General features: G+C 43.9%; 1 protein-coding gene across 1 annotated transcript; it reads left to right on the forward strand.

Moving 5' to 3' along the window:
- Window positions 1-237: 237 nt before the first annotated feature.
- Window positions 238-27,697, forward strand: LOC134321161 (rho GTPase-activating protein SYDE1). Its single transcript, XM_063002749.1, has 8 exons — window positions 238-437; window positions 16,461-17,132; window positions 18,467-19,384; window positions 19,713-19,942; window positions 20,836-20,962; window positions 21,049-21,215; window positions 21,789-22,074; window positions 26,588-27,697. Exons 1-8 carry the CDS (start codon window positions 347-349, stop codon window positions 27,028-27,030), a joined length of 2,934 nt encoding a protein of 977 aa, XP_062858819.1. The 5' UTR covers window positions 238-346; the 3' UTR covers window positions 27,031-27,697.
- The last annotated feature ends 110 nt before the right edge of the window (window positions 27,698-27,807 follow it).

Genomic DNA, 27,807 nt, shown 5'->3' on the forward strand with positions numbered 1-27,807 from the left:
ACCATGCTAGTGCCATTTCAGTGCTAAGAACAGGATGGTACGAGTTGCATCTCACCCATTGCGCCAAACGTGCTAGAATCTGCGCTCTCCCTCTCCACAAAACCACTATAAACTCCATTTCCCATCAGCACCCGGGCCTGTCACCCAAAACGAGGCGGTGCCAAGGAGCAAAAAAAAAAAAAAAAAATGTTTGGGAAAGAATGCGTGGAATTTATTTCCTGTGAAAGTGAAGAGAGGAGCGCAGATAGAGACGCGCAGTCTCATTAGTGCGCAAACATGCCCAACCGAGCGCACTCCGACTAACACGCAACCGGAGAGCGGATTACAAAGAGCAGCAGCTGTGGACATGGCTGAACCTCTCCTGAGGAGAACTTTATCCAAACTGCGGGGTAAAGACCGATCCCGCCGCAAAACCGATCCCAAACTCAACACTAACGGTACAGATCAGCTTCTGCTTCTGCTTTTATTTTATTATATTTAGGCGCAGTTCATTTCTTTCGCAGATGTTCAGATTCTGTGCAGCACTTATGCTGAACTTTATAACTTTGTGTATTTATTGTGTTGATGGATTTGATTTGCTGCTTTATTACACTGTACAGTGATTGATGGATGAGTCTGAAGGACAGATGTTTGATCCATGCATGATGTGTTGAGGATACTGGAGTGTGCAGCTGGATTGTGGAAGCTGCATCACCAATGAACCCACTGGCATCTGTGATTCTCAGGAACGTTTTAAAATTCGGGTGTGGGTAGCACTGTCGCCTCACAGCAAGAAGGTCCTGGGTTCGATCCCCAGGTGGGGCGATCCGGGTCCTTTCTGTGTAGAGTTTGCATGTTCTCCCCGTGCCTGCGTGGGTTTACTCCGGGTGCTCCGGTTTCCTCCCACAGTCCAAAGACGTGCAAGTGAGGTGAATTGGAGACACTAAATTGTTCACGACTGTGTTAGATTTAACCTTGTGTGATGAGTAACTACCGTTCCTGTCATGAATGTAACCAAAAGTTTAAAACATGACGTTAAAATCCTAATAAACAAACAAATATAGGGATGTAAGGATACACCCTACCTAAAACCTAAAATGCGATGTGATTCACGATACTGGGTTCACGATACGATTTTTCCCCCGATTTTTTAAACAAAATTAAATTGAAGACAAATTATGACAAAGATTCCTTTTATTATTTCTCTTTAAAAATAAAATAAAATACTGTATTTGTGCTTATCTTTTATTTATCTAAATAATGAATACCCTTTTATTTTTGAGGTAGGTACAAACTGTGCAAAATAATGCTGCACATTTCCCTTTTTGTGTAAAAAAAACTGAAATGAAATTTTCAAGAAAAATCCCACATTAAATAAATAAATGAGTATCCTCACATAAATAAATTTGGCTGGAAAATTCCGAACCTGGCAACCCTGTAGTGACGTCACCCAGGCGAGGTGAATAGCGCCAGCGCCTTCTGCTGTTTAAAGTGAATATCGATTCGTTATGCATGTAAACCGATTTGAATCGTTACACACGTGAATCGATTTTTAACTGTCTTGTGGTGCATCGTTACATCCCTAGTAACTTCGGCAATAAACACCTACAGATCTGGGATGTTTCTCTAGGTCCTAGTATAAAAGCAACGTATAAAAAGCAAAGCGCAGTTTTATGTCTCTTTCTCTTTATACTGACTTGGATTTATTTCATCATATTTGAAGCTGTGAAGCTTTATGGCGGCGCTTTAAATTCTTACTTAATTTACTGTTTGTAATAACGTAGGAAAATACATGTTTAGCATTTAGCGGACGCTTTTATCCAAAGCGACTTACATTATACAGTCTAAACAATGGAATATTAAGGGTCTTGCTTAAGGGCCCAACAGTGGCAACCTGGCGCTTACTAGTCCAGTACCTTAACCACTAGGCTACAACTGTCCTAATCAAAAAATATTTTATATGTGTGTGTGAATGTCTGTGTGTGTGTGTCTTATATGTGTGTGTCTTTTTTTTAGGACAGTTGTAGCCTAGTGGTTAAGGTACTGGACTTGTAATCGTAAGGTCGCTGGTTCAAGCCCCACCACTGCCAGGTTGCCATTGTTGGGCCCTTGAGCAAGGCCCTCAACCCATGATTGCTTAGAATGTATACTGTCACAGTACTGTAAGTTGCTTTGGATAAAATCGTCTCCTCCTAAATGCTGAAAATGTAAATGTTTGTATTGATTTTACTCAGTTCCAATGTACCGAACTATTGGTCCCAGATTGTGGTTCAAATCATCATTAAAGATCAGCATTAGAGTTTAGAGTTTAGATCAAATTCCACAAATTAAATAATAATAATAAAAACACACACATCATAAGAAGCTTCTACATCTTGGACATTAAATATGGTTGGATGATGTTAACCCTGTAATGGTCTCAACAAAAGAAAATCATGTTTAAAAAATCATTTCTTTGCATTTCTTAGTTTTTTGCGACTATATCAACAACAAAAGTTAATATTTTATTACTAGTGCACTTAGTACTTTTTAAATGAGCCTCTACCAAACAGTTGAGATGATCACTAAAATGATCCAACTCTTATGGATGATTTTTAGCTGCAGTTTAAGTTGACATCTAGGTTAGAAAAGCTGTTTTCTTTAAACCACAGTGCCATGTAGCAATATTTTTTAGTTTAACACACGTTAACCAAGGAGTAGATACGACCTAAACAAGATTATTTAAACACAGATTATTATTACCCACATATTTAGACCCACATAGTAAGCTCAAACAAATGGTTCAGGAGAGCATTAAAGACTTGATGGAGTTCATTATGCTTGTATGGAGAATCCTGGTGCTTTCAAAGTAGGATTTTGTTCTCCATGAATCATGGTGCTTCTGATAAGTGATGATCTGTGATCTCGGGGCTGTATGTGTACTCTTTCAAACGGTCTGTTCCAGATGATGAAGGCTAAAAAAGGTCTACAGGAGTGAAAAATACAGCAGCATCTATGAACCGTGAAGTGAGAGGCAAAATAAATAAATAATAATAAAAAAAGATGCAGAACATGAGTAATAAACCTTGTAGCTGAAGTATTCTATAACATAATCATTGATTTTGTAAATTTGTTTGGATTTGTACAGTCGTATGCAGAAGTGTAGACATCATTTGGAACATATTTCATGTTTTGTGGGTGAATTTTGCTCCCTGTACTGATTGACTTTACAAAATCAATAAAAGATGGAATTTGACCAGACGGTCAACCACTTGCATAATACAGCGCATTTCTAACTTTCTAATTGATTATATATGCTGTTTTAATACATGCACAATACATGATATACACTCTATGACCAAAACTATTGGGACACCCAACGATGAGCTTGTTGGACATCCGTTTTCACAACCAAATGCTTATTAAACCAGAGCGACCTCCATGTGATCTGTTCAGCTATAACAGGCTCTTTCTTGAGAAGGCTTCTCACAACACTTTAGGCTACGGTACGTCTGTGGAAATTTGTGCCTGTTCAGTCAAAGGAGCGTTTGTATGGCCGGGCACTGATGTTGATGTTCCAGTTCATTCCAGAGCTGTTCGGTGGGGTTGAGGTCAGGGCTCTGTGCTTTTTCTTCATGTCTTTATAGAGCTTGCTTTGTACACGGGGCGCAGTCGTGCTGGAACAGGAAGGGACCTTCCCTAAACTCTTGCAAGCATGTAGTTTTTTTGTGGGTGAGGCACATGTATCAATACGTTGGTCCATATAGTGTATGATGGACCCAAGATTTTCATCATCTAGAGATCTGTTTGCAGTTTCGGGTTCATCTCTGTACCACGCAACCTCCGAGCCACTACTCTCAACCTGTAGCCTAGTGGTTAAGGTACTGGACTAGTAATCAGGCAGTCGCTGGTTCAAGCCCCCTTCAAGCACTGCCAGGTTGCTGCTGTTGGGCCCTTAAACAAGGCCCTTAACCCTCAATTGCTCAGACTGTATACTGTCATGTAAGTCGCTTTGGATAAAGCCATCTGCTAAATGCTGAAAATGTAAATGTAGTCTCGGTCGACTTGATCCTCCACCCAGAACTCAAGGAAGACAAGCATCAAGGCTCTTCTTTGTACCAGCTAGTCTGTTCTCACATCCGAGTCTCTCACTGTCTTCAAAAGTTACTAAACACTTAAGCTGACTTGTACTTACTTACTAAAATACTTTGGTTCTAACAGGGTTTTAGCAGATTTGTGTTCTTGGACTGTTGTCTACTGTTGTTCACTATGGAAGCTCTTCTGTAAGTCGCTCTGGATAGAAGATTCTTGAGGTTTCCTTATGATTCCTGGGGCTGCGTTACACGTGGACTCATTATGATCTTTTAATTAGTAATATTGCATTTATTGGTGATGAAATACGATCTGAAATTGTATTTGTAACTTCAGAACCACTTTAGCTATTGATTTGAGATATTTGTACTCCACTATTGATCTGAGACTTTGCTCAGAAGCAGATGGTTGGAAGTCTGTGGGTCTGTGGGTCGTGATCTTTGTACGATCAATGACCGGATGATTCTTTATTTTAACGAAGATTTAAAAGCCTGTATGGAATGAGAAGCAGTTTATGAGGATGGATTTAATATTTGTTGTTTTAATACACTGAGGGTTTATGGGGGGAGTTTTGGAATTTACATTTACATTGTTGGCATTTAGCGGAGGCTTTTATCCAAAGCGACTTTATACAGTCTAAGCAATTGAGGGGGGATTGCTCAAGGGCCCAACAGTGGCAACCTTGGCAGAGGTGGGGCTTGAACCGGCAACCTTCTGATTACCAGTCCAGTACCTTAACCACTAAGCTACAACTGGAATTAAATTACTGTTGATTTAACTTCACTTAAATGCCCTGAATGATTCTTTTGTTTGTGCATCTAAGTAAAGCATGTCTGTGGGAATTTGTGCCCGTTCAGTCAAGAGCATATTTGTATGGCTGGGCACTGAAAGCTTTAGAAAGCCCCTCCCTCAGACACGGCCGCCTGGCCAGGTTGGTAGCACTGCTGGGTGAGTGAATCAGACTGCTGCTCCACCCCAGATAGCAAGCACCCCAAAAAATGACCCAACAGTTTAATTAAACCCCTACTGAGCACTTCATTAGTTACGCCTATCTGCAACATATATTCATTCATTAACGTATAAGCTACACATACTGTACAGACTAGCATTGTGGGTATACAATCACTGACTGTACACCACCCAGTACTCCATTTATTAATTGAAGGGGACCCTCTTAGGACCCGTATTGACCGTATCACATTCATCTTCCTCTAGTCTTTTATCAGCGGACACTTCCTCATCACAGGAGTGCTATGTGTACTATAGATAGAGAGAACATGTCAAACTCCTCACAGACTCCTCACTGACCTGAGGTTCGGTTTCAAACCCCTGGACTTTAGGACCTTGGAGCTGCGCAAAAGCAGGCAGATGATTTCAAAATGTTACATCACACATGCCTGTTTCACAAGTGTGTGTGTGTGTGTGTGTGTGTGTGTGTGTGTGCGCAATAATGTGGTGTTGCCCAAATACATGGACCCTGGAGACCTCGGTTTGTTCCCTTAATTCCAGTCACTGTTTGTGAGGAATTTGGCATGTTCTTTCTGAACATGTCATGTTTTACACTGGTTACATTCATGACAGGACGGGTAGCTACCGGTTACTGGTTTTAATGTCAAGCCCACTCAGACATGGGGAGAACATGCAAACTCCACACAGAAAGGACCCGGACCGACCCACCTGAGAATCGAACCCAGGACCGTGTTTTTGGGTGGCATCTGACTCACTGCAACCCTGACCAGGATAAAGTTGCTGGTGAAAATGATGAAAGTCCAAAGAAACATCTGGACGCTCTCTCTCTCTCTCTCTCTCGTCTGTGTTCTCGCACATACTATGTCTAAAATAGGGAAGGTAGTTAGCCTGGTCTGTGTGTGTGTGTGTGTGTGTGTGTGTGTGTGTGTGTATAAACAGCGTGCCACCTCGATGTGAACGTGTCGGCGTGTTTGTCTTCATATACACAATGTGAGCTATGTGATTGGGTAACGGGCGAGAGCGAGAGCGGAGAAATGTATGACAGGAATTCTGACGTATCAGACAGAAAGGAATCTACGCTACAGTGCCAAAAGTATGTGGACACAAGGACGTTTGATTTAAGACAACTAGCCAGCGTTCAGAGGAGAACAGAATGGAGCGAACGGCCACAGAACGGGTCCCACTCATGAACCTCGTGAACTTTTCAGCGGGTCGCCATCACAGGGCGCCGCCTTATCAGCTAGTGAGTCAGTCCAGTGGCAGCAGTTCACGCAGCTCATGCATTTGAGATGAATTAAACACCCGCTGTGGGCCGGGCTGAATTGGAACACTGACTGTGATAACAGGCTGTTGCAGCAAGGCTATAATGATACTCATAGTTTTGGGATGAGAATGAGCAGGTTCGGAAAGGGAGGGGGGAGGGGAAAAACACAACACAGAGGACAGCAGTTAAATTAGCAAGATTTATATGGGCACAGAGAAGTCATCAGCTTTAGTCAGTTGTAATTAGAATGAAGGAAGGAACTTAGAGATGATTAAAATCCCAAGACTGTTATAAAATCAATGTCCTGTGGCAGTGGATGTAAATTTTGACTTGTAACTTTGTAGTGTGTGTGTGTGTGTGTGTGTGTGTGTGTGTGTGTGTGTGTGTGTGTGAGTGTGAGTGTGTGAGAGAGAGAGAGAGAGAGATGAAGGTAGAGAGACATAAGGAATGTATGGATGAGATGTTGATATAGTAACAGCGAGTGATGAAACATTCCTGTGATTCCTCAGAGATCAGACTTGTACTTCTGATTAATACATGTTTACCAGTATAGACGTCTGTGTGTGTGTGTGTGTGTGTGTGTGTGTGTTTGTGTGTGTGTGTGTGTGTGAGAGAGAGAGAGAGAGAGAGAGAGAGAGAGAGAGAGAGAGAGATGAAGGTCGAGAGACATAAGGAATGTATGGATGAGATGTTGATATAGTAACAGCGAGTGATGGAACATTCCTGTGATTCCTCAGAGATCAGACTTGTACTTCTGATTTTCTGATTAATACATGTTTACCAGTATAGCCGTCTGCGTGTGTGTGTCAGTTTGTCTGTTGGTTTGTGTGTGTATGTGTGAGTGAGTCTGTCGGTTTGTCTGTGTGTGTGTGTGTTTGTTTGTCTGTGTTAATGTGTGTGTCTGTGTGTATTATGTGTGTGTGCGTTGATTTGTCTGTGTGTTTAAGTGTGTGTGTCTGTGTGTGAGAGAGTGTGTGTGTGTTGGTTTGTCTGTGTGTGTATGTGTGTGTCTTTGTGTGTGTGTGTGTATGTGTCTGTTGGTTTGTGTGTGTGTGTGGGTGTGTGTCTGTCTGTCTGTTGGTTTGCCTGTCGGTTTGTCTGTGTGAGTCTGTGTGTGTGTGTGTGTGTGTCTCTGTCGGTTTGTGTGTGTGGGTGTGTGTGTGTGTGAGTGAGTGTGTGAGAGAGAGAGAGAGATGAAGGTAGAGAGACATAAGGAATGTATGGATGAGATGTTGATATAGTAACAGCGAGTGATGGAACATTCCTGTGATTCCTCAGAGATCAGACTTGTACTCCTGATTAATACATGTTTACCAGTATAGACGTCTGTGTGTGTGTGTGTGTGTGTGTGTGTGTGTGTGTTTGTAAGAATGAAGTGAGAAAGTCCTGACTGTCAATAGAGATTCATGAGCAGGAGCATCTGGAAGCCATGTGAGAATAAAAAACAGGGTGATTTTCTCTCCCCCGCGTTCCTCTCTTTCCTCCTCCGTATTCAGATCATTTAGTTCTCACGACTTAACGACTTTAACTTTAATGTGCTTAATGATTATCGACACCTCTGGATTAGTGCTATTGTACGACCGTCTTTATGAACAGAACAGAACTGAGTCTTCACCTGTAATGCCTAAAGATGTTGGAGAACCCAGAGCGAGGGATTCAAGAGAACTCTTCCATCCAAGATCTTTCCAGATCATTCAGACGCCCCAGTCCTCTCTCTGGTCTGTTCTCTTCATCTCTGCTCACAATGTTTCAATAGGGCTTAGATCATGCACCCTTCACGCTTCTCTATATGGCAGTCTGATGGGCGAGTCTGGGTTTGATGGGTTGTAAAGCTGCAGGATTGTTTTTCATCGGTTGGTCTAGGCTTCTTATTTCCAGTGAAGGGAAATCTTAATGCTTAATGCTTGTAAGCTTCCAACATTGTGGGAACAGTTTGGGGAAGGTCCATTTCTGCTCCAGCATGACTGTACCCCAGAGCAAAAGCAAGTTTTGTATGGAAGAAATGAACCGGCCTGCACAGAGCTCTGATCTCAACCCCATTTAACACTTTTGGGATGAATTAGAACAGAGATTTTGAGACAGGTCCTCACAACTGCTCTTCTGTATGAATGGACAAGAACTCCCACAGACATACTCCGAAATCTTGTAGAAAGCTTTCTCAGAGGAGTGGAAGCTGTTATAGTTGCAATGGGGGGATCGACTCTGTATTGATACCTTGACTTAGATATGCAATGTTATTAATATTACCGGTAATCTATACAGACCAAAGTGTTGGGACGAGCGCCCAGGTGGTGCAGCAGGATATTCCGCTAGCACACCAGCGCCGAGATTCTGAACTCCTCGGGCATAATTGGCAGTGCCTGCAGCAGACACTGATTGGCCACCGTGTTTGCTAGGGCGGGGTGACCGGACTACGTGGGTGGGGTCTTCAAAAACGCTGTGTAAGGACCCTGATAAGCAGATAGGCCCAGGTCGCTGGGGCCGCGTGCGGGTTGGAGGAGCCTTGTTAAGAAACTGAACTGAACTAATTGTGATCTGAAGCTCAGCTCATCTTTACATAAGCAAGGATTTGATGAGAACCAGGCTTCCTCTTCCTCCGCTTCCTGTCGGTCCTGTTAGCATCAGGCTATTTATAATTTAAATGCTGTTTTTTTATGCTGCTTCCTCTTGTCGGGCTTCCTGATGGAAGCTGTGCTGAACTCATCCAGGCTAAAAATGATCAGAGACGACGTAAACGTCTCTCAGTTTATACTGTTATGAAGAAAAGGCTTCCAGACGTGTGTGTGTGTGTGTGTGTGTGTGTGTGTTTAATGTGGTTAAGGATAGACATGAGAAAGCTCTCGTATCAGAGCTTGAGGTCTCATTTGCTGTTCTGCCCGGCGGTGGCGGTTTGATAACTTCTTCAAATAAATACAGAAGTGCATTCTGGGTACAAAGTGAAGCAGATGTTTACAGTGGAGTTTCCCGCTGTGTGTGTGTCTGATGTGAGGACGCGTGGATCCTTCAACCAGATCTGATATGAGGAGATCTTTTTATGATAAAAGGTCTTTGAAGCGGCGTGTAGAAGTATTCCCAACCAATCACCCCCCCCCCCTCGCCCGTCTCTCTCTCACTGTCTCTCTGTCACTGTCTCTCACTCAGTAAGTCAGTAAGTAGGTAATTAAGTAAGTCAGTCATTAAGTAAGTGAGTCAGTAAGTAAGTTAGTAAGCAAGTAAGTAACTCAGTTATTAAGTAAGTAATTAAGTAAGTCAGTCAGTGAGTCACCAAGTAAGTATGTCAGTAAGTAAGTCAATAAGTAAGTCAGTCAGTCAGTAAGTCAGTAAGTAATTAAGTTAGTTTGTCAGTATGTCAGTAAGTTAGTAAGCAATTAAGTAACTCAGTTATTAAGTAAGTAATTAAGTAAGTCAGTCAGTAAGTCAGTGAGTCAGTAAGTATGTCAGTAAGTAAGTCAATAAGTAAGTCAGTCAGTAAGTAATTAAGTAAGTTAGTTTGTCAGTAAGTATGTCAGTAAGTTAGTAAGCAATTAAGTAACTCAGTTATTAAGTAAGTAATTAAGTAAGTCAGTCAGTAAGTCAGCAAGTAAGTCAGTGAGTCAGCAAGTAAGTATGTCAGTAAGTAAGTCAATAAGTGAGTCAGTCAGTAAGTAATTAAGTAAGTTAGTTTGTCATTAAGTATGTCAGTAAGTTAGTAAGCAATTAAGTAACTCAGTTGTTAAGTAAGTAATTAAGTCAGTAAGTGTCAGTAAGTAATTAAGTCAGTAAGTATGTCAGTAAGTCAATAAGTAAGTATGTCAGTAAGTCAATAAGTAAGTATGTCAGTAAGTCAGTATGTCAGTAAGTAATTAAGTAAGTTAGTATGTCAGTAAGTAATTAAGTAAGTTAGTATGTCAGTAAGTCAGTATGTCAGTAAGTAAGTCAGTCAGTATGTCAGTAAGTAAGTCAATAAGTAAGTCATTCAGTAAGTCAGTATGTCAGTAAGTAAGTCAGTAAGTAAGTCAGTATGTCAGTAAGTAAGTCAATAAGTAAGTCATTCAGTAAGTCAGTAGGTCAGTAAGTATGTCAATAAGTCAGTAAGTAAAAATAACATGAGCACAAACCCAGATTATTAAGTCACTCAGACACCGGAGTAAATTTTGCTCTACTTTCCCTTGGTACAAATGATTTTCCCATAATGCAATGCACTGGCAGGACTGCAAGTGCCTGTAAAATGTGCAAGACTTTCCTTAACAGTCATTATGAAAAAATCAGCCTGCTGTTTTACCGTTCTCTGTCTCTCTCTCTCTCTCTCTCTCTCAGGCTCGTCGCTTTATTCCTTCTTTACTGTTACTGTGTTTCTTATGACGTTTTTGTTTCTCCTTTATTTTATTTATTTTATTTTACATTTACAACATTCAGTATTTATTTTTTTTTAATGCCAAATCAATAATGTGGATCACGATCCGCCGGCGACCCCTAACAGGAGCAGCCGAGGAAATAGAATAGAAGCATTTTAAGGAGTGTAGGATGATGTTTTTCAGACAATTAAATGTACATGTAGTAACACGTCCAGTGGATTAAGAAAATTAAGTGGACTTAATTGTAATTTTCCCATCAATCCACACTTCATCACCCATTATGATAAAGAACTGCTGTGGAACTGCAGGTTGTGCTCAGGTGAATCTTGCTTGCTTCAATGATGTTAAAGATGTAGTCCAATAAACTGTCCTTAAATCTCTGTGATTCAATAATAAGTCGGTTCTTAACTGAGTCTGTTATGAGATGGAACAAGCGCTCACTGTGTTTGGTAAAAAATGTTTGCTGTAGCTCTGAAATGTTGCTCTGGGGTGATAATTATTCTGATTTGCAGTAAAGAAGTGTAGAACAGTGCTGCTGTCTCACAGGATGTCTCAAATTATGTGTGTGTATTTAAGGAGGGGGTGTAAAGGCCTGGCTTTTTTTTTTTAGGGAGAAAACACTTAACGGCCTGTTCGAGGCTCGCGTTCGCAGCAAACGTTTTCACCAGGCCGCTAAATCACAGATCAACATGGCGCAGCACAGCTGGAATTAAATAAGAGCTCTTGGTTCGGCCACACACACACACACACACACACACACACACACACTGGAACACACTGTACGTTTAGTAACACACCTCCTGTACACTGAATTTGTTCCATGTGAGTTCTCACCATCAGCTGCAAATGATCAGACTCCTCTGTACTGAGACTATTTTTAGATCAGTACTCCGTCCTGGGTCTGTTTCCAAACAGCGATCATGTGATCTGGTTTTCAGATCAGATCGACCAAAAATAAATGATAAAATTAAGAAACCTTCACAACTAAGTACAATTATAGAGAAATTAAACCGAACTACACAAGCCAACCAGCATCGAGATCCGAATTTGAATGTTAGCGGTGCTCTCGGCCGACCAGGCATCTACACAGACTAGAGATGTAACGATGCACCACAAGACAGTTAAAAATCGATTCACGTGCCGCTCAGGTGGCGCAGCGGTAAAAACACACGCTGGAACCAGAGCTGGGATCTCGAATACATCGTATCGAATCTCAGCTCTGCCTGCCGTCTAAGGCTGAGCGGCCACATGAACAACGATTGGCCTGTTGTTCAGATATGGGCGGGGCTAAGCCGGATGAGGTCTCCTTCTCATGACTGGTGCAATTACGACCTCTGCTGGCTGACACAGCAGATGCACAGAGATGGGAAAAGAGTGCTCTCAGGGTGTGTCTCTCCGTACACAGTGCTCGTCAAAGTGATAAGATGCATACGGCTGCTGCCCGCGTGTCGGAGGGGGCGTGGGTTAGCTTCGTTCTCCTCAATCAGAGCGGGGATCGGCATTGGTGGAGAGGAAGCATGACGCAATTGGACGCGCTAAAAAGAGAAAATAAAAAATTGATTCACATGTGTAATGATTCAAATTGGTTTACATGTATAATAAATCGATATTCACTTTAAACAGCAGAGGGTGCTGGCGCTATTCACCTCGCCTGGTTGACGTCACTACAGGGTTGCCAGGTTCGGAATTTTCCAGGCAAATTTATTTATGTGAGGATACTTTCTGTATTTGTATTATTCATTTATTTATTCATTTTATTTAATTTCAGTTGTTTACACTAAAAGGGAAATGTGCAGCATTGTTTTGCATAGTTTATACCTACCTCAGAAATAAAAGGACATTCATTATTTAGATAAATAAAAGATAAAGGTCATAATTTGTTTTCTGTTTCATTTTGGTAAAAAAATCGGGAAAAAAATCGTATCATGATCCCAGTATCGTGAATCGCATTGCATCATGGGTAGAGCGTATCGTTACATCCCTAACACAGACACATTCTACACACAAATAAAATAATCCTGATTCTGAGATTCTGAGACTGCGTCTGTATGTAAGAGCGAGAATCTGAACCTCTGCCCTCTGTGTGCATGTGTGTATTTTTGGGTGTGCCAATGAATAGTGAATAGGGTTAAGTGTATATGTGTGTATGTGTGTGTGTGTGTGTGTATACTGGTGTAACAGACTGGGTATTGATGAGAGCTGGGCAGCACAACAGCTGCTTGTTAAAGCATTAATATGACGAAGTGTGTACCACCCCCGACACCCCGCCACCCACTCACCCTCGCTCGTTTTCCCTCGCTTTCCTAATTCCTGCTCTCAATCTCTCTTTATTCTCCCTTCAGTCGTGGCGCCCATTCAAAACCAGAACGTTTACTAATATTATAATATTATTCAACCCAGGTTTACCTTAAAGCCCTCGCTGTTCCAAACGAACCTTATACAAAATACAACCCCAGATCAGAAAAAGTTGGGACGTTATGGAAAATGCAGATAAAATAATTGATCGTAGACAGGATGAACCTGAGATATTTCATGTTTTGATGTCTGCTCGACTTCATGTCATTCGTTAATAAACATCCATTCCTGCATTTCAGGCCTGCAACACATTCCAAAAAAAGTTGGGACAGGAGCAATTTAGGGCTTGTAATGAGGTGAAATTACTAAATAATGATGTGATTCAAAACTGGTGATTGTAATTATGGTTTGGTACCAAAGCAGCAACCAGGAAAGGCCGAGCCTCTGATGAGCAAATAATACAAATATAGTTTTATTTATAAGCGCCTTTCAAAAAATTTAAGGACACTGTACGACTACAGACCTAAAACAGCACAGAAATTGAGTAAAAATCGGTATGTTAGTAATCAGTAAGTCAGTAAGTAAGTAAGTCAGTAATTAAATAAGTCAGTAGGTAAGTTAGTAAGTCGGTTAGTAAGTCAGTCAGTAGGTCAGTAAGTAAGTAACTCAGTCAGTAGGTCGGTAAGTAAATTAGTAACTCAGTAAGTCAGTAAGTAACTCAGTCAGTAAGTAAGTAAGTAAGTAAGTAACTCAGTCAGTAAGTCAGTAAATAAGTAACTCAGACAGTAAGTCAGTAAGTAAGTAACTCAGACAGTAAGTCAGTAAGTAAGTCAGACAGTAAGTCAGTAAGTAAGTAACTCAGCCAGTAAGTCAGTAAGTAACTCAGTATGCCAGTAAGTAACTCAATCAGTAAGTCAGTAAGTAAGTAACTCAGACAGTAAGTCAGTAAGTAAGTAAGTAAGTAAGTAACTCAGTCAGTAAGTCAGTAAGTAACTCAGTAAGTCAGTAAGTAACTCAGTAAGTCAGTAAGTAAATAACTCAGTCAGTAAGTCAGTAAGTAAGTAACTCAGACAGTAAGTCAGTAAGTAAGTAACTCAGACAGTAAGTCAGTAAGTAAGTAAGTAAGTAAGTAACTCAGACAGTAAGTCAGTAAGTAAGTAAGTAACTCAGACAGTAAGTCAGTAAGTAAGTAAGTAAGTAACTCAGACAGTAAGTCAGTAAGTAAGTAAGTAAGTAACTCAGACAGTAAGTCAGTAAGTAAGTAAGTAACTCAGACAGTAAGTAAGTAAGTAAGTAAGTAAGTAACTCAGACAGTAAGTAAGTAAGTAAGTAACTCAGACAGTAAGTCAGTAAGTAAGTAAGTAAATAAGTAACTCAGACAGTAAGTCAGTAAGTAAGTAACTCAGCCAGTAAGTTAGTAAGTCAGTAAGTAAAAATAACACGAAAACAAACCCAGATTATTAAGTTTCTCAGACATGCAGAGTAAATTGTTCTTTCCTTTCCCTTGGTACAAAAGACTTTCCCACAATGCAATTTACTGGCAGGACTGCAGGGGCAAAGGTTTAAAGACGCGTCCAGGAAAGACTGAGTCTGTGAAAATGATTGAAATGTTTACAAACAATGTACCTTAAAGAAAGACTGTAATGGATTTATATATTTTTCCCTCTACAGTGCATAATATCAAAAAAACTTGCCATTGTAACGGTTGCCAAACCTGTGCACCATTGTGAGGTCCAGTCACAAAGTATTTCTACATGGTTTCTGTACGACTACACTATAATGAATCTTATTATAGTCGTACATCTGTAATAAATCTCTGTAATAAAGCTAAAGCTAAACAAAATGACATCTGTTCCAAGATTGGAAAAGCGATTCCCACCAGCCTGATGAAACAGAAAACGAATGTTCAGCATGAAATGAGTAACACAGAACACACACACACACACACACACACACACACAGGTCTCTGTTTTACTCACGTAAAAGAGCCTGTTCATGCATTACAGGAAGTTTTTATCAGCTCCAGTAAACATGCCGTGTGTGTGTGTGTGTGTGTGTGTGTGTGTGTGTGTGTGTGTGTGTGTGTGTGTTTATGTGTACATGTGTACACACTCCCTCTTCCTGTGCGGAGCTGGAATCCTCAGATGTTGTTGATCTGCTGCTGAGGAGCTGAATGTGGTTCTGTAGGTCAGGATGTGTCTTAAATACACACTGATTACTTTTTAGTGGCCTATATATATACTTTGACATTTAAATGTACATAAATGTTAGCATTTCTTAGTATTTTGTGTGTCCATACCTGTAACAGGCTCTAGAAGTTTGAGCTTAATGAGCTTCCACCTGAAATATCAAAGCTTTTTACATATTACTTAAAAGTACTCAAGGAAGATGATCATCACTGAGCAAGTGCATTAGATTGCCAGAACAGAAACGCAGCTTCTGCACCACATTAAGTCAGTAAGTCCGTCAGTAAGTTAATAAGTCAGTAAGTCAGTCAGTAAGTCACCCAGTAAGTCAGTAAGTCAGTCAGTAATTAAGTCAGTAAGTCAGTAAGTTAATAAGTTAGTAAGTCACCCAGTAAGCCAGTAAGTTAGTAAGTCAATAAGTAATTAAGTAAGTCAGTAATTCAGTAAGTCAGTAATTCAGTCAGTAGCTTATGATTATAGTGCTGTCCTGGTCAGTTGCAGGTACATTTTCTATATTTCATGGTATTGCATGAAGTAAATCTGAAAGGAAGAGAGTGGAGGAAGAAATTTCCAGATGTGCAGGATGTCAAATAAGGGGGAGACAGAGCTCGACCGAGAGGGACCGAGAGGGACTGAGAGGGACAGAGAGGGACTGAGAGGGACTGAGAGGGACAGAACTGAGAAAAACTTCATCATTTTAACTGTATTTAATATTTTTAGTTCTTCTTTCTCTCCTAAGTTCAGTGTTCCTCAGGTTACGTCAGCAGGAACGTATCTCAGCCATGTTTCTGTGGTATGAGATTCTTTAAAGGTTAATGCCTGTCTCAGACACCACATGGATTAATCATCAGACTCGCTCACCCTCCTGCTCATTTCTGCGGTTATGGGCCGGGAACACAGAAGCTTTCCAAAAAAAAAAAGAGACATTCCTCGTGCTGTTAGTGACTCCATAACTTTACTTAAGACCTACACGTATGATTATATGATTATATTAAGGGTGGAGAGACACAATTCAGCCCGTCATGTAAGACGGACAAAACTGTTCTGCTTTTAATAGCACTGAGCAATTTTTTGTTATTATTATAGTAATTATTATGTTAGTAGAGAGTTTTTTTAGGAAGTATTTTACGAGGGATCTTCAAAAAGTTTCTGCACTTTTATATTTTGGTTAAAAGCGGTGAGGGTGGGAGGAGCTTATAGTCTGGATTTTCCCACCTTTCCACCACTGCCAGGTTGCCACTGTTGGACCCCTGAGCAAGGCCCCTAACCCTCAATTGCTCAGATTGTATACAGTCTGTATCTCAGTAAACATTCTCACACCTTTGCTAACAGCCTGTGTGTGTGTTTATTCCTGTGTTTTAGATGAAGCAGTAAAAACAGCTCTGGTCTACAGCTCTTCCTCGTCCTCAGTGACGGAGATGGACGTCTCTAACGAGGACTTTGTGAGGCACACGCAGATCACAGTGTCCAAAAAACAGAACTGGGCCAAACAGTCCCTCGTGTCCCGGGACTCGGAGCCGGTATCCGGGACCGGCTCTGTGCTTTCGGAGCGGGAGGGCTGCTCAGGCAAGGCCCAGGCTTTAAAACAGGCCTGGAGCCAGAGAACTCTCAGGGAGGAAGGCATTAATGGAAGGTGTAAGGATGTAGACAGGGAATTAAGCTTCTCCAGAGGCTGCCAGGAACCTGATAGAGCGGACGCCAGTCTGCCTCAGTTGGTATCGCCTCCAGCAGCGGAATTCTGCCCTTCCTCGGGTGTGGCTAAGCTATCCGGGCAGGGTGTTTACCTCCAGCACCTGGAGAGGAGCAGCCGAGCCTGGGTGCTGTCCTCAGGAAAAACCCAGGCTCCGAACGAGGCCTACATGGCGTGCATCACAGAACGGCGGCACGTGGTGAAGAACGAGGCTAATATCTGGTACAACCCGATTCCAGAGGAGGAGGACGCCTGTGTCTGTGTGGCGATGGAGAAGGAGAATAAAGGACTCCAGGATCCGTGGATGAAGAGAGAAGCTGACAGAGCGCCTGAGGAAAGCAGATGTGAGCTTTTTTATAATTTTTAATTGTTTTAAATTTCAAAACATTTTGGATATTAAAGTGTTCAGAATCTGAGCAAATTACAAAACAATACCCCCAAAAAGAATACAAAAAAAATACAATTAAAAATGTAAAAAATATATATAATAAAAATTAAGAAATTGAAAATGAAAAAAATATAAAACAAATAAAAAACAATAAGAATGAAAACAATAAAAAACAAACAAAAATTTTTTTTAAACAAATTTTTAAAAATACAAATAAAATCAAAAATCATAAAACAAATAAAAAATTATAAAAATAAAAAAATTATAAAGTAAATAAAGAAATAAAAAAATTAAATATGAAACAATTATATAAAATAAATAAATGGCCATAATGCACATCTGGAAATACACAAATTACAGTTTGGTTTTGGTAAATAGCTAAGTGTAATGAAGCATACATGATGGGCCAGCGGTACCTCAGTGGTTAAGGTACTGGACTAGTAATTAAAAGGTAGCCGGTTCAAGCCCCATCACTGCCAAGTAGCCCCTGTGGGACCCCTAAGCAAGGCCCTTAACCCTCATAATCGTAATTTAGATAGCAGCGTCCACTAAATGCCGCAAATGTAAATTAATGACAAGAATTGGAACCAGGTTCAGCATGTACAAGTTACTTATATAGGATATAATACGGTATGGCTCAGAGAGAACGGAAATGGCTTAAAAACGTGGGAGGATGAATTTGAAACTGGGCTGTGCTGAGAACTGTGTGGTTCAAAATGGATTCTTCAGCAAAAAAGAAAACACGAGTGTTGATCCCGTGGTTTCACTCGGCCTGGACGCACTATAAAAAGGACTTCGCGTGTTTTGATAGTGATGTCTCTCTGACTAAATGCAGTCACGGGGCAAAGGTCGGCTAAAAACTCAGAGGGCTCCTATTAATTGTGGGGGTTTTTTATCCTTCTTGCACAATTTATTAGCCTGGAGTAAATCGTAACAGGAAATGATTTACATTCCAGGCTGTCTAATAGTCTGTGGGAAATGTACTTTTAAACTTCAAATCTACTGTCTGGAATGTAGTGGTTTTAGAGTGGCACAGTGGGTACTGTTGGTGTCGCAAAGCTCCGGGGTCTTGGACAGGGTACTGACCTTAACAGTAGACACCATCTGTGAGGAGTTTGGTATATTCGTTTTTAGTCCTAGCTTTCAAAAGCATGCACTGCGAACACTGGTGGCTCAGAACTGCCCAAAGGTTTAAGTGAGACTTAAGTGAGATGATTAATGGTTTTGATTTATCTGCTCAACCTTGTGCAGCATCGTTTATTCATCATGTTTAATTTTCTCTTCTTGTAGACGTGTCCCAGCACCCCTGTGTTCCAGACACGCCGTGTGCAGGAGTTAGCACCGGTGCCGGCGTATTTAACGGTGCTAACGTAGCCACGTGCACCTCAGGAGGCTCCTCAGGTCCTGGTCCCGCGGATAAAAGCTCCAGCAGCAGCATGATGGACAAGATCAAATCCCCCGGCACGGTCCGCCGCCTCTCCATGAAGATGCGCAAACTACCGGAACTGCGCCGCAAGCTCAGCCTGCGCTCGTCACGTAACCAACGGCACGCTCAGGGCCAAGCCGGCTCACCAGGGGGCGCCGATGAAGCCTCGCCGCCCAACGTGCGCAAAGAATCCTCCAACGTCATCAGCAGGTACCATCTGGATTCCAGCGCCCCCGCCAGGCCGAGACGCAAATCTTCGCGCAACCGGTCCGCCAGCAAAGGGGGTTACCTTAGCGACGGGGACTCGCCCGAACTCCTGCCCAAGCAGGGACCCGGGCAGGAGTTAGACGTAGGTCCTTCGGAGTCAGGTCAGGGATCACCACCGACCCCTCCGCAGCACGGATGGCAGGAATCGGCCGCTTCGTTTCGGGTGTACTCGCTGGCAGATCAGCCGCGCTGCGCCCAGAGACTGTCGGGACTTCTGACCGTTCACCTGCTCGGCGTTTCCGAACTGGCGCGGACTCGAGCCGGAAAGGACGTCTTCTGCGCCATACAGGTGGACGGCGTGACGCGAGCCCGTACCGCCCTCCTCACCAGCCAGGAGGCGTCCCTGTCGCTAAACCACACCTTCAACCTGGAGCTGGAGCGAGCGCGGTTCTTAAAGCTCATCGTTCTTACGCCAAGCGTTAGCGCAGCTAGCAATGGGTCCAGGGTACCAGCCAGCCAATCACGGAACAGAGTGTGCTGTCTCGGCGCCGTGGCTATTCCACCTCTGTTTAAAGGTGAGAGATCAGAACCTTGTGATGTAATAGAAGTAGGCGGGGCTAAACTCCGTCCTCTCACATACACAACATGAACAAAAGTATTGGGACGCCCCTTTTAATTATTAGCCGCTGTATAAAGAACGTAGCGAGAGGTGTAATGAAACGCCGGAACGTTCCCTCAATCTTAATCACGAGGGTTGGTGCTGGTACAGAGATCATACGTACAAAGTAAAACAGCGAGCCTAAATTTTTCAGGATCTGGTTGTGCCCCTTGCGTTCGCCTCTTCTCTTCACCCCTCCTCGTTGTTTATCTTCACCCCCCTCTCCCCCCCTTCTGCCCCTCCAGCGTCTCGGACTCAGCAGCTGTGTGTGAAGCTGGAGCCCAGGGGATCGTTCTACGTAAAGCTTACTCTGCTGCAGCAGTGGGAGGCTCCGGTGCCCCGCCTCAGCGAGCTGCCTCCCCCCTCCGTGTTCGGGGTGGAACTGCGCCGCCTGGTGGAGAAAGAGGCCGGCGAGATGAAAGTGCCCCTGATCATTCAGAAGTGCGTGTCGGAGATCGAGAGACGGGGGCTGAGGGTAAATCTGACTCTGTGTTTCTGTTTGTAGGATCGTGAAGAGAGACGGATTTGGGTGTTGTGGGGCGCGCCGAGCAAATTAGTAGTCATGTGATCAGTACTGTTAAGGTCTGAAGTTTACATACACTTGAACCTTCATTTATTTGAATTAAAAAAAGATTTTTTTATATTTGATAAAGAAGGATGCTGACAATTCTGAATCAGACTGTAATTTTATTTTTTTTCTGTTTATTTATTTACCTTTTAATTCTGATCACAATTGGCTTTGAATATTTTAATGAACTTATTTTAGTCTATAATTGGGACAGTGGGAGCCTAGTGAGTAGAGCTTTGGGCTGTCAATTAAAAGATTGTTGGTTTTGAATCCCTTGGAGCAGACAGGGTTAAGTCTTTTTATAATGGACATCATCAGCAAGCCGATGGCGACGGTGGCAAGGAACACTCCCTTGAAATTACAGGAAGAAACCTTGAGAGGAACTCAGCAGGGACCCCCATCCTCTTTGGGTGGCCTGGACATTTTTGGTGCAAACACGACAGGTACCCATCCCATCTAGTAGGAGCGGCATTGTTGGCACTGCAGTACCGACTTGCAGTCTTTAACCTCGAGAGGAAAAGCTGTGCACCTACAGATCGATCAAATTGGCCGTGACCAACTTCGAAAGTGACTACAATAGGCATAAGAGCAATGGGAAGGTCGACGACCAGGCATGCATGCACCAAAAGGCACTGTAGGACGTTCCACTTGGCAATGTACAAAAGTTAAAGGACCTGTTGGTAATGTCTTGGTACCAGGTACACAGGACACCTTATAGAAGTCATGTAGAGTTCATGTCTCAGCGGGTCAGAGCTATTCAGAGCTCATGTAGTTGTTGATTTTTGGTTTTGTGTGTGTAGGTCGTAGGTCTGTATCGTCTCTGCGGTTCTGCAGCGGTGAAGAAGGAGCTACGGGACGCGTTCGAGAGAGACAGCGCAGCGGTTACGCTGAGTGAAGAGCTTTACCCTGACGTCAACGTCATTACTGGTACACACATACGTCACACACTCATACACACACACACACTCATGCTCCGTATCCGGCGGTCTCACGTCTGTGGTGTGATTTCTCAGGTATACTGAAGGACTACCTGCGCGAGCTGCCTTCACCCCTGATCACCACGACCCTGTATGAGGTGGTACTGGAGGCCATGTGTGTGAGACCGGCCTGCAGGAAGGACGACACCAACAGATCGCACAGCACCGTCGCCCTGCTGCAGTGCCTGCCTGAACCTGAGAGGGTAAACTCATAGCTTATAAGCACATGGAATTCTGGTCTAGTGGGAAAACCTAGTGATCTCTCTATATAGACACATTTTACGTCATCCTACGCTCCAGAGAAGAAGGCATGTCTAAATTCTTAGATACTTTAAAATGCTGCCTACTGAGGTGCCCTAATTCTAAGTGATAATCTGACTGTAGGCAGTAGGCAGCAAGGCAGCTTGCTAGGTTTTCAGACAGACCCTTTGTGGTAGTGTAAACCAAGGTTTGCACTCAGCACCTGATTGGCTGTGCCTGGGGGATGAAGGGGCAGCCTAGCTAGCGATAGGTGCACTTCTTAGATAGGTGCACCCACTGTAGACTTAAAGGATTGCCACCCAAGAAAGAAGTCCCTGCTTTAAAGCCACCTTAAAGCTCAACTGAAGTTTATAAGCCCATCTGATATAAAGCTTGTTTGACTGTGGATAGTGTCACAGCTTGCATGTTCTTCATGAATCTTCCACTTTTCCTTGTGATTTTTTATGTTCCCAGTCAAACTAGCCTGTTTTATATGGGCACAGAGGAGTCACTGTCTCCATGTGTGTTCTCTCCAGGCCACCCTGTCTCTCCTGCTGGATCATCTGAGTCTGGTGGCCTCCTTCAGCGAGTACAACCTGATGACGTGTCAGAACCTGGCCGTGTGTTTCGGGCCGGTTCTGCTCACTCCCACGCAGGACTCGTGGAAGGGGGCGGTCCCTGGAACCTTCCCGACGACCCCTGCGGTCTCGGGGAGCGGTCGAGGCGGACGCAACTTCACACAGCAGAGCATGGAGATGGCCAGCGCGGTGGACTTCAAGAGACACATCGAGGCTCTGCATTACCTGCTGCAGCTCTGGCCTGGTGAGATCCCAATTACTTAAGGGGGTAAACTTATTGTCTGCTGGGTGGGAAAAGAGCAGACTACACAGGGGGTGAGGTGTTCGACACTTGTGTAAGGACCTTGGTTAGTAACCTGAGGTGCCTGTACAGAGGTGGAGGAACGTGGAGATCAGCATGTGACTCTCCATGTGCTAGACTGGCCTCATGTGCAAATCCACTGATGTTTGGGCGAATAAGAAGGGGTTGATGGACTTTGCGCTTGTCTCAGGGAGCATGTAGCAGGCAAATATACCCTCCTCAGATGCAATCAGGGTCCCCAGCAGCAGAAGAGTAACTGGCTACGTCAAATTGTGAGGAGAAATCAGCCCCAAAACATAAGTGACCAACCTCCAATTTTTCCATAATAAGATAAGACAGTGGAACCTCCAGGCCACCCAAAGAGGACAGGGGTCCCTGCTGAGTCTGGTTCCTCTCAAGGTTTCTTCCTGTAATTTTAAGGGAGTTTTTTTACATTACATTACATTACATTTACATTTAGCCGACGCTTTTGTCCAAAGCGACTTACAATAAATGGAGTACATCTCTAAAAACAGCATAAATAATATAAAAATAAGAAAAGAAAAAATAAATAAACGAAATGATTTGCTAGATTACCAGGCCAGAAAGGTGGCATAGACAAAGAGGAAGAAGAACTAGAGGAGGAAGAGTGGAGGAGAGGGAATGAAAATGAGGTTAGAGGTGTTAGTATGTTAGAGGTGTTAGGAGAGAAGGTGTTCCTTGAAGAGCTCGGTCTTCAGGAGTTTCTTTACCGTAGCGAGGGACGCCCCTGCTCTGGTAGTGGCTGGAAGCTTGTTCCACCATCGGGGGACTATGTATGAGAACAGCCTGGATTGCTTTGTGTGTACTTTCGGCAAAGCTAGACGGCGTTCTGTGGAGGAGCGCAGCGGACGGAGGGTAACGTAAGCCTTTAGCAGTGAGTTCATGTAAGTGGGTGCCTGTCCCGTTATCACCTTGTAGGCGATTGTAAGAGCTTTGAACTGGATGCGAGCAACAACCGGAAGCCAGTGGAGCTCAATGAGTAGTGGAGTAACATGTGCTCGTTTTGGTTGGTTGAATACCAAGCGAGCTGCTGCATTTTGTACCATCTGTAGTGGCTTTATGGTACAGGCCGGGAGGCCCGTTAGCAGCGCATTGCAGTAGTCAAGGCGGGAGATGACCACAGCTTGGACCAAGAGCTGGGTGGCATACTGCGTTAGGAACGGACGGATCTTTCTGATATTGTATAGTGCAAAGCGGCAGGACCGAGTCACTGAGGCAACATGGTTTGTAAAGGACAGCTGATCGTCAATCATGACTCCTAGGTTCCTAGCAACCTTTATTGGAGAGAGTGAAAGCGAGTCGATGGTTATGCTGAGGCTGTGCTGTACGGTTTGTTTTGCCGGAAGAATCAGCAGTTCAGTCTTAGATCGATTCAGTTGAAGGTGGTGTTCCTTCATCCAGGAGGATATGTCTGAGAGGCAGTGTGATATCCGCGCCGAGATTGAGGAGTCGTCAGGCGGGAATGATAGATAGAGCTGTGTGTCATCAGCATAGCAATGGTAAGAGAAACCATGTGAGCTGATAATCTGACCCAGAGAGGTGGTGTAAATGGAGAAGAGAAGGGGTCCCAGTACTGAGCCCTGGGGGACTCCAGTGGATAGTGAGTGGGCTGAGGACAGTTGTCCTAACCATGACACCTTGAAGGAACGCCCGGTGAGATATGAATTAAGCCATGAGAGTGGTTTGTTTGAGATGCCCATGTTTGAGAGTATAGTGAGCAGAAGGTCATGATTGACCGTATCGAAAGCAGCTGAGAGGTCCAGTAGAATGAGGACTGAGGACTGCCCTGCTGCTTTGGCAGATTTTAAGGCTTCTGTCACAGACAGCAGAGCCGTTTCAGTGGAGTGCCCTTTTTTGAAGCCGGACTGGTTCTGGTCCAGGAGGTCATTCTGGGAGAGGAAACCAGAGACCTGTTTGTAGACTACTTTTTCTATCGCTTTGGAAAGAAAAGGTAGTAGTGAGACCGGTCGATAGTTATCAACTTGGTCAGGGTTGAGAGTAGGTTTTTTGAGTAATGGAGTTACTTGAGCCTGTTTGAAGGCAGTTGGGAACTCTCCATCGGCTAAGGAGGTGTTGATCACATGTGTGATAGCTGGAATTATCACAGGAGCAACTGCTTGTAACAGTTTTGTGGGAATTGGATCAAGCGGACATGTAGTAGGACGGCTACATGTAAGGAGAGTCAGTGCCTCGTCCTCAGTAAGAGGGGTAAACGAGGAAAAGGTTGCGCCCTTGACCGAGGTTGAATGAATATCTTTGGGTGGATCAGTGAACTGGCTGCTGATGGCCGACACTTTTCCAGTGAAGAACGATGCCAGCACATCGGCTGTGAGGCAGCTGGTAGGAGGAGGAGGCGGAGGGTTTAGTAGCGATTTGAATGCCGCAAACAGTTTTCGTGAATCAGTGAGGGAGCTGATTTTGTTTTGATAATAGTCAGCTTTAGCAGTAGTGATGCTGGCCGAGAAGTTAGACAAGAGTAGTTGGTAACTGGCTAGGTCAGCCAGGTTCTTGCTTTTTTGCCATTTCCTTTCGGCAGCCCTGAGTTTCGAGCGTTGTTTCCGGAGTGTATCGTTATTTAGCCATGGCTGTGGTTTATTTGAGCGGATGGTTCGTGAGGACAGAGGGCAGAGACTGTCCAGGCATGAGGTCAAGGTAGAGCAAAGTGTGTCTGTAGCCTCATTCACATTAAGAGTAGAGAAGGCGCTTAATGGAGGTATAGTATCAGTTACCAGTGAGGAGTACTGGTCTGCTGAGAGGTCTTTTAGATTGCGGCGGAAAGAGACCGTAGTTGGAGTAGCAGTTGGTATTTCTGGGATGCGGACATTGAGTTGTACAAAGTAGTGATCTGAGAGGTGCAAAGGAGTGACAGTTAAAGAGTCGGTGTCACAATTCCTAGCAAAGATTAAGTCCAGATTTTTACCGGCTTTATGGGTTGGAGGGCTGGGCACCCACTCCAGGTCGAATGACTGCATGAGAGTTTTAAAGTCTGCAGAACAGGGACTGTCAAGGTGGATGTTCATATCACCAAGAATGAGTATGGGACACTCATGTTCAGGGACAGAAGACAGCAGCATGTCTAGTTCATGTGTGAATTCGCCCATTTGCCCAGGTGGGCGGTAAATGACAATGATACCTAGTTTGACAGGAGTATTAACCAGTATGGCATGGTATTCAAAGGAATTGTAGGTAGTACTGGTCAACAGGGTAGCGTATTTTAAGCCATTCTTTATCAGTAAGCCTGTCCCTCCTCCCCGTCCTGATGGACGAGATGTGTGGGAGAAGGAATAGCCGTTTGAAAGTGCCGCTGGAGTAGCAGTATTTTCTGGTTTGATCCAGGTTTCAGTTAAAGCCAGTAATTGTAGTGATAGGTGACTGGCATAGGAAGCAATGAAGTCAGCTTTGCTAACAGCTGATTGGCAATTCCATAGCCCAACTGAGAAGGAGGCAGTAGTGGGTGTGGTTTGCCTGAGCGGCTTGAGGTTAGCATGGTTTTGGTGCCTGGAGCTATTTTTGCGCTTTCTGTGGGAACCAGAGATTACTGGAATATGCTCATAGCACATACTGTGAGGCAGTAGGACTGGCTGCCTTGTCGTTGGTCTTGCTCGGTGGACTCGCACAGGTAAAAAAATAAAAACGATTCCCGAATAGACGCGGCTAACTCGTATAAAAAAGATTCCGCTGTTAAAATTCAAGCTTTGTTGTTCTGCTTAGCCGCTAGCTTAGCTTAGCTCAGGTGCTAGCTGGTAACATCACTGCTGCTATTGCCGTGCTGCTCCAGATCAGCTTTTAAATCCACAACTTGCTCCACATACATACTTCCTCTTCACTTGGCAGGCAGGTAATTAATGTACTCTCATGAATAACTTTATTTCAGGAATAAAGTCGTAATATTTTAGGAATAAAGTCATTGAAGGACCTTGAAGGAGTATCTGAGCATACATCCAGCCGGCAGAGCTGGATGAGTTCTGGATGAGTTTTTCCTTGCAACTGCCACCCTTGGCTTGCTCAATAGGGGTTTTTGGTCTGTTGGTCCTGGATTCTGTAAAGTTGCTTTAAGACAATGTTCATTGTAAAAAGCGCTATATAAATAAATTTGACCTGACTTGACTTGGAACTACATTGCCAAGCTTTTGTAAACACCCCTTTTAAACCCACACCGCCCCACCTGGGAATTGAACCCAGGACCTTCTTGCTGTGAGGCACAGTGCTACCCACCGAGACACAGTGCCGCCCCAGCTATGCAGTCTCAAAGCTAGGATTAAATGAAGGTTGTTCAAAAGCCTGATAATGCTCATGCTGTAGAATTAAAGCCTCATGGTTGTGTGTAATTCTAGTAATCTAGTTAAAAGAGTGGAGCCTGTTACAGCAGCAACTGAGTATTGCAATTAAAATGTCATCATATCAATAAATTCCTAACCCAAATATTTCACTACAGTTCCAGCAGAACGACTGATGGACCAATCGCTGTACAGTCCAGAGGAAGAAGAAATCCCCGCACTAGACTCCCAGAATCCCCTGCACTGCCACGCTCGGCGTACGGCGTTACACATGGACCTCCCGTTACAGCAGGACTCCGCGGTGGTCTCGCGCAGAGGCCGGGGGCGTCTGGAAAGCCCGCCGTGCAACCGTTACGCCGGAGACTGGAGCGTCTGCGGGAGGGACTTCCTGTCCAACGAGGACGCCGATTACGACGAGGTGGCGGGAAGCGAGAGCGACGACGAGGAGGAACGGGTGAAGAAGAAGGACTGGGCGTACGCGGACGATTTCGCGCTGGATTTCGACGCCCCGTTTACGTGCAGACTGAGTCTGAAGGACTTCGATAATCTGATCTCAGATCTGGAGCGAGAACTCGCCAAACAGATTAACATCTGCCTCTGATCTCGCCTTCACAGGAACATCTGGATCTGCACTGTAGTCGGTCTGAAAATCTAGTGATCTTTCAGAGGTGGCTTGACTGCTTCCGTTTCAGAGGATCCACAGTGACAAATCCATACTGAGATCCTCTCTTATCCTCTAAAGACCCAAGCTTTGATTTTTATGCCACTAGATGGCAGACAAAGGTGTCTACTAATGAGGACAACGGGTCTACGTTAAGCAGAATGAAGTATAAGCCATAACAAAGCCAAAATGTAATGTCTTCATATGTGACTGCAGGGTCTCAAGAGGTCAAGTCTCTTTTTCTGCCCACCAGAGTTGGGGTTCTGAATGCATCGCATCGAATCTCGACTCTACCTCTCCGACTGGGTTGGGCGGCAGCATGAACAACGATTGACTGTTGTTCAGGGTTAAAGGGTAGAGAGTCGGATCATAGGTCCTCATAACTGGTACGACTGCGGCCCCTGCTGGCTGACTGATGGCGCCTGCACAGGGCTGAGGAATAATGCTGATGGGGGTGTGACCCTCCGTACACAGCGTCCATTAGTGTATGAACTCGACTCGTGCGGGTGAAAAATGCAGTCTGTACTGATTGCGTACCGGAGGAGGAGAGGCGTCCTCAGTCATCGGTGAAGGGTCGAACCAGTATAGAGGACGTAATCAGGGTAATTGGACACGACTAGAATAGGGGAGAAAAATTGGGGTGGGGGGGGGGGGGATAGTGGGGAAAAATAGATGATAAAAAAGTCTCTTTTTCTGAAAACGTGAGTTGTCGTGCAC

This window comes from Trichomycterus rosablanca, chromosome 10 (assembly GCF_030014385.1).
Source record: "Trichomycterus rosablanca isolate fTriRos1 chromosome 10, fTriRos1.hap1, whole genome shotgun sequence".
NCBI lineage: Eukaryota > Metazoa > Chordata > Actinopteri > Siluriformes > Trichomycteridae > Trichomycterus > Trichomycterus rosablanca.

Coding starts and splice junctions, on each gene's coding strand:
- LOC134321161 (XM_063002749.1), top strand. CDS start 347: ATGGCTGAACCTCTCCTGAGGAGAACTTTATCCAAACTGCGGGGTAAA. Junction 438..16,460: donor TCCCAAACTCAACACTAACG/GTACAGATCAGC, acceptor CCTGTGTTTTAG/ATGAAGCAGTAAAAACAGCT. Junction 22,075..26,587: donor CCTGCTGCAGCTCTGGCCTG/GTGAGATCCCAA, acceptor ATTTCACTACAG/TTCCAGCAGAACGACTGATG.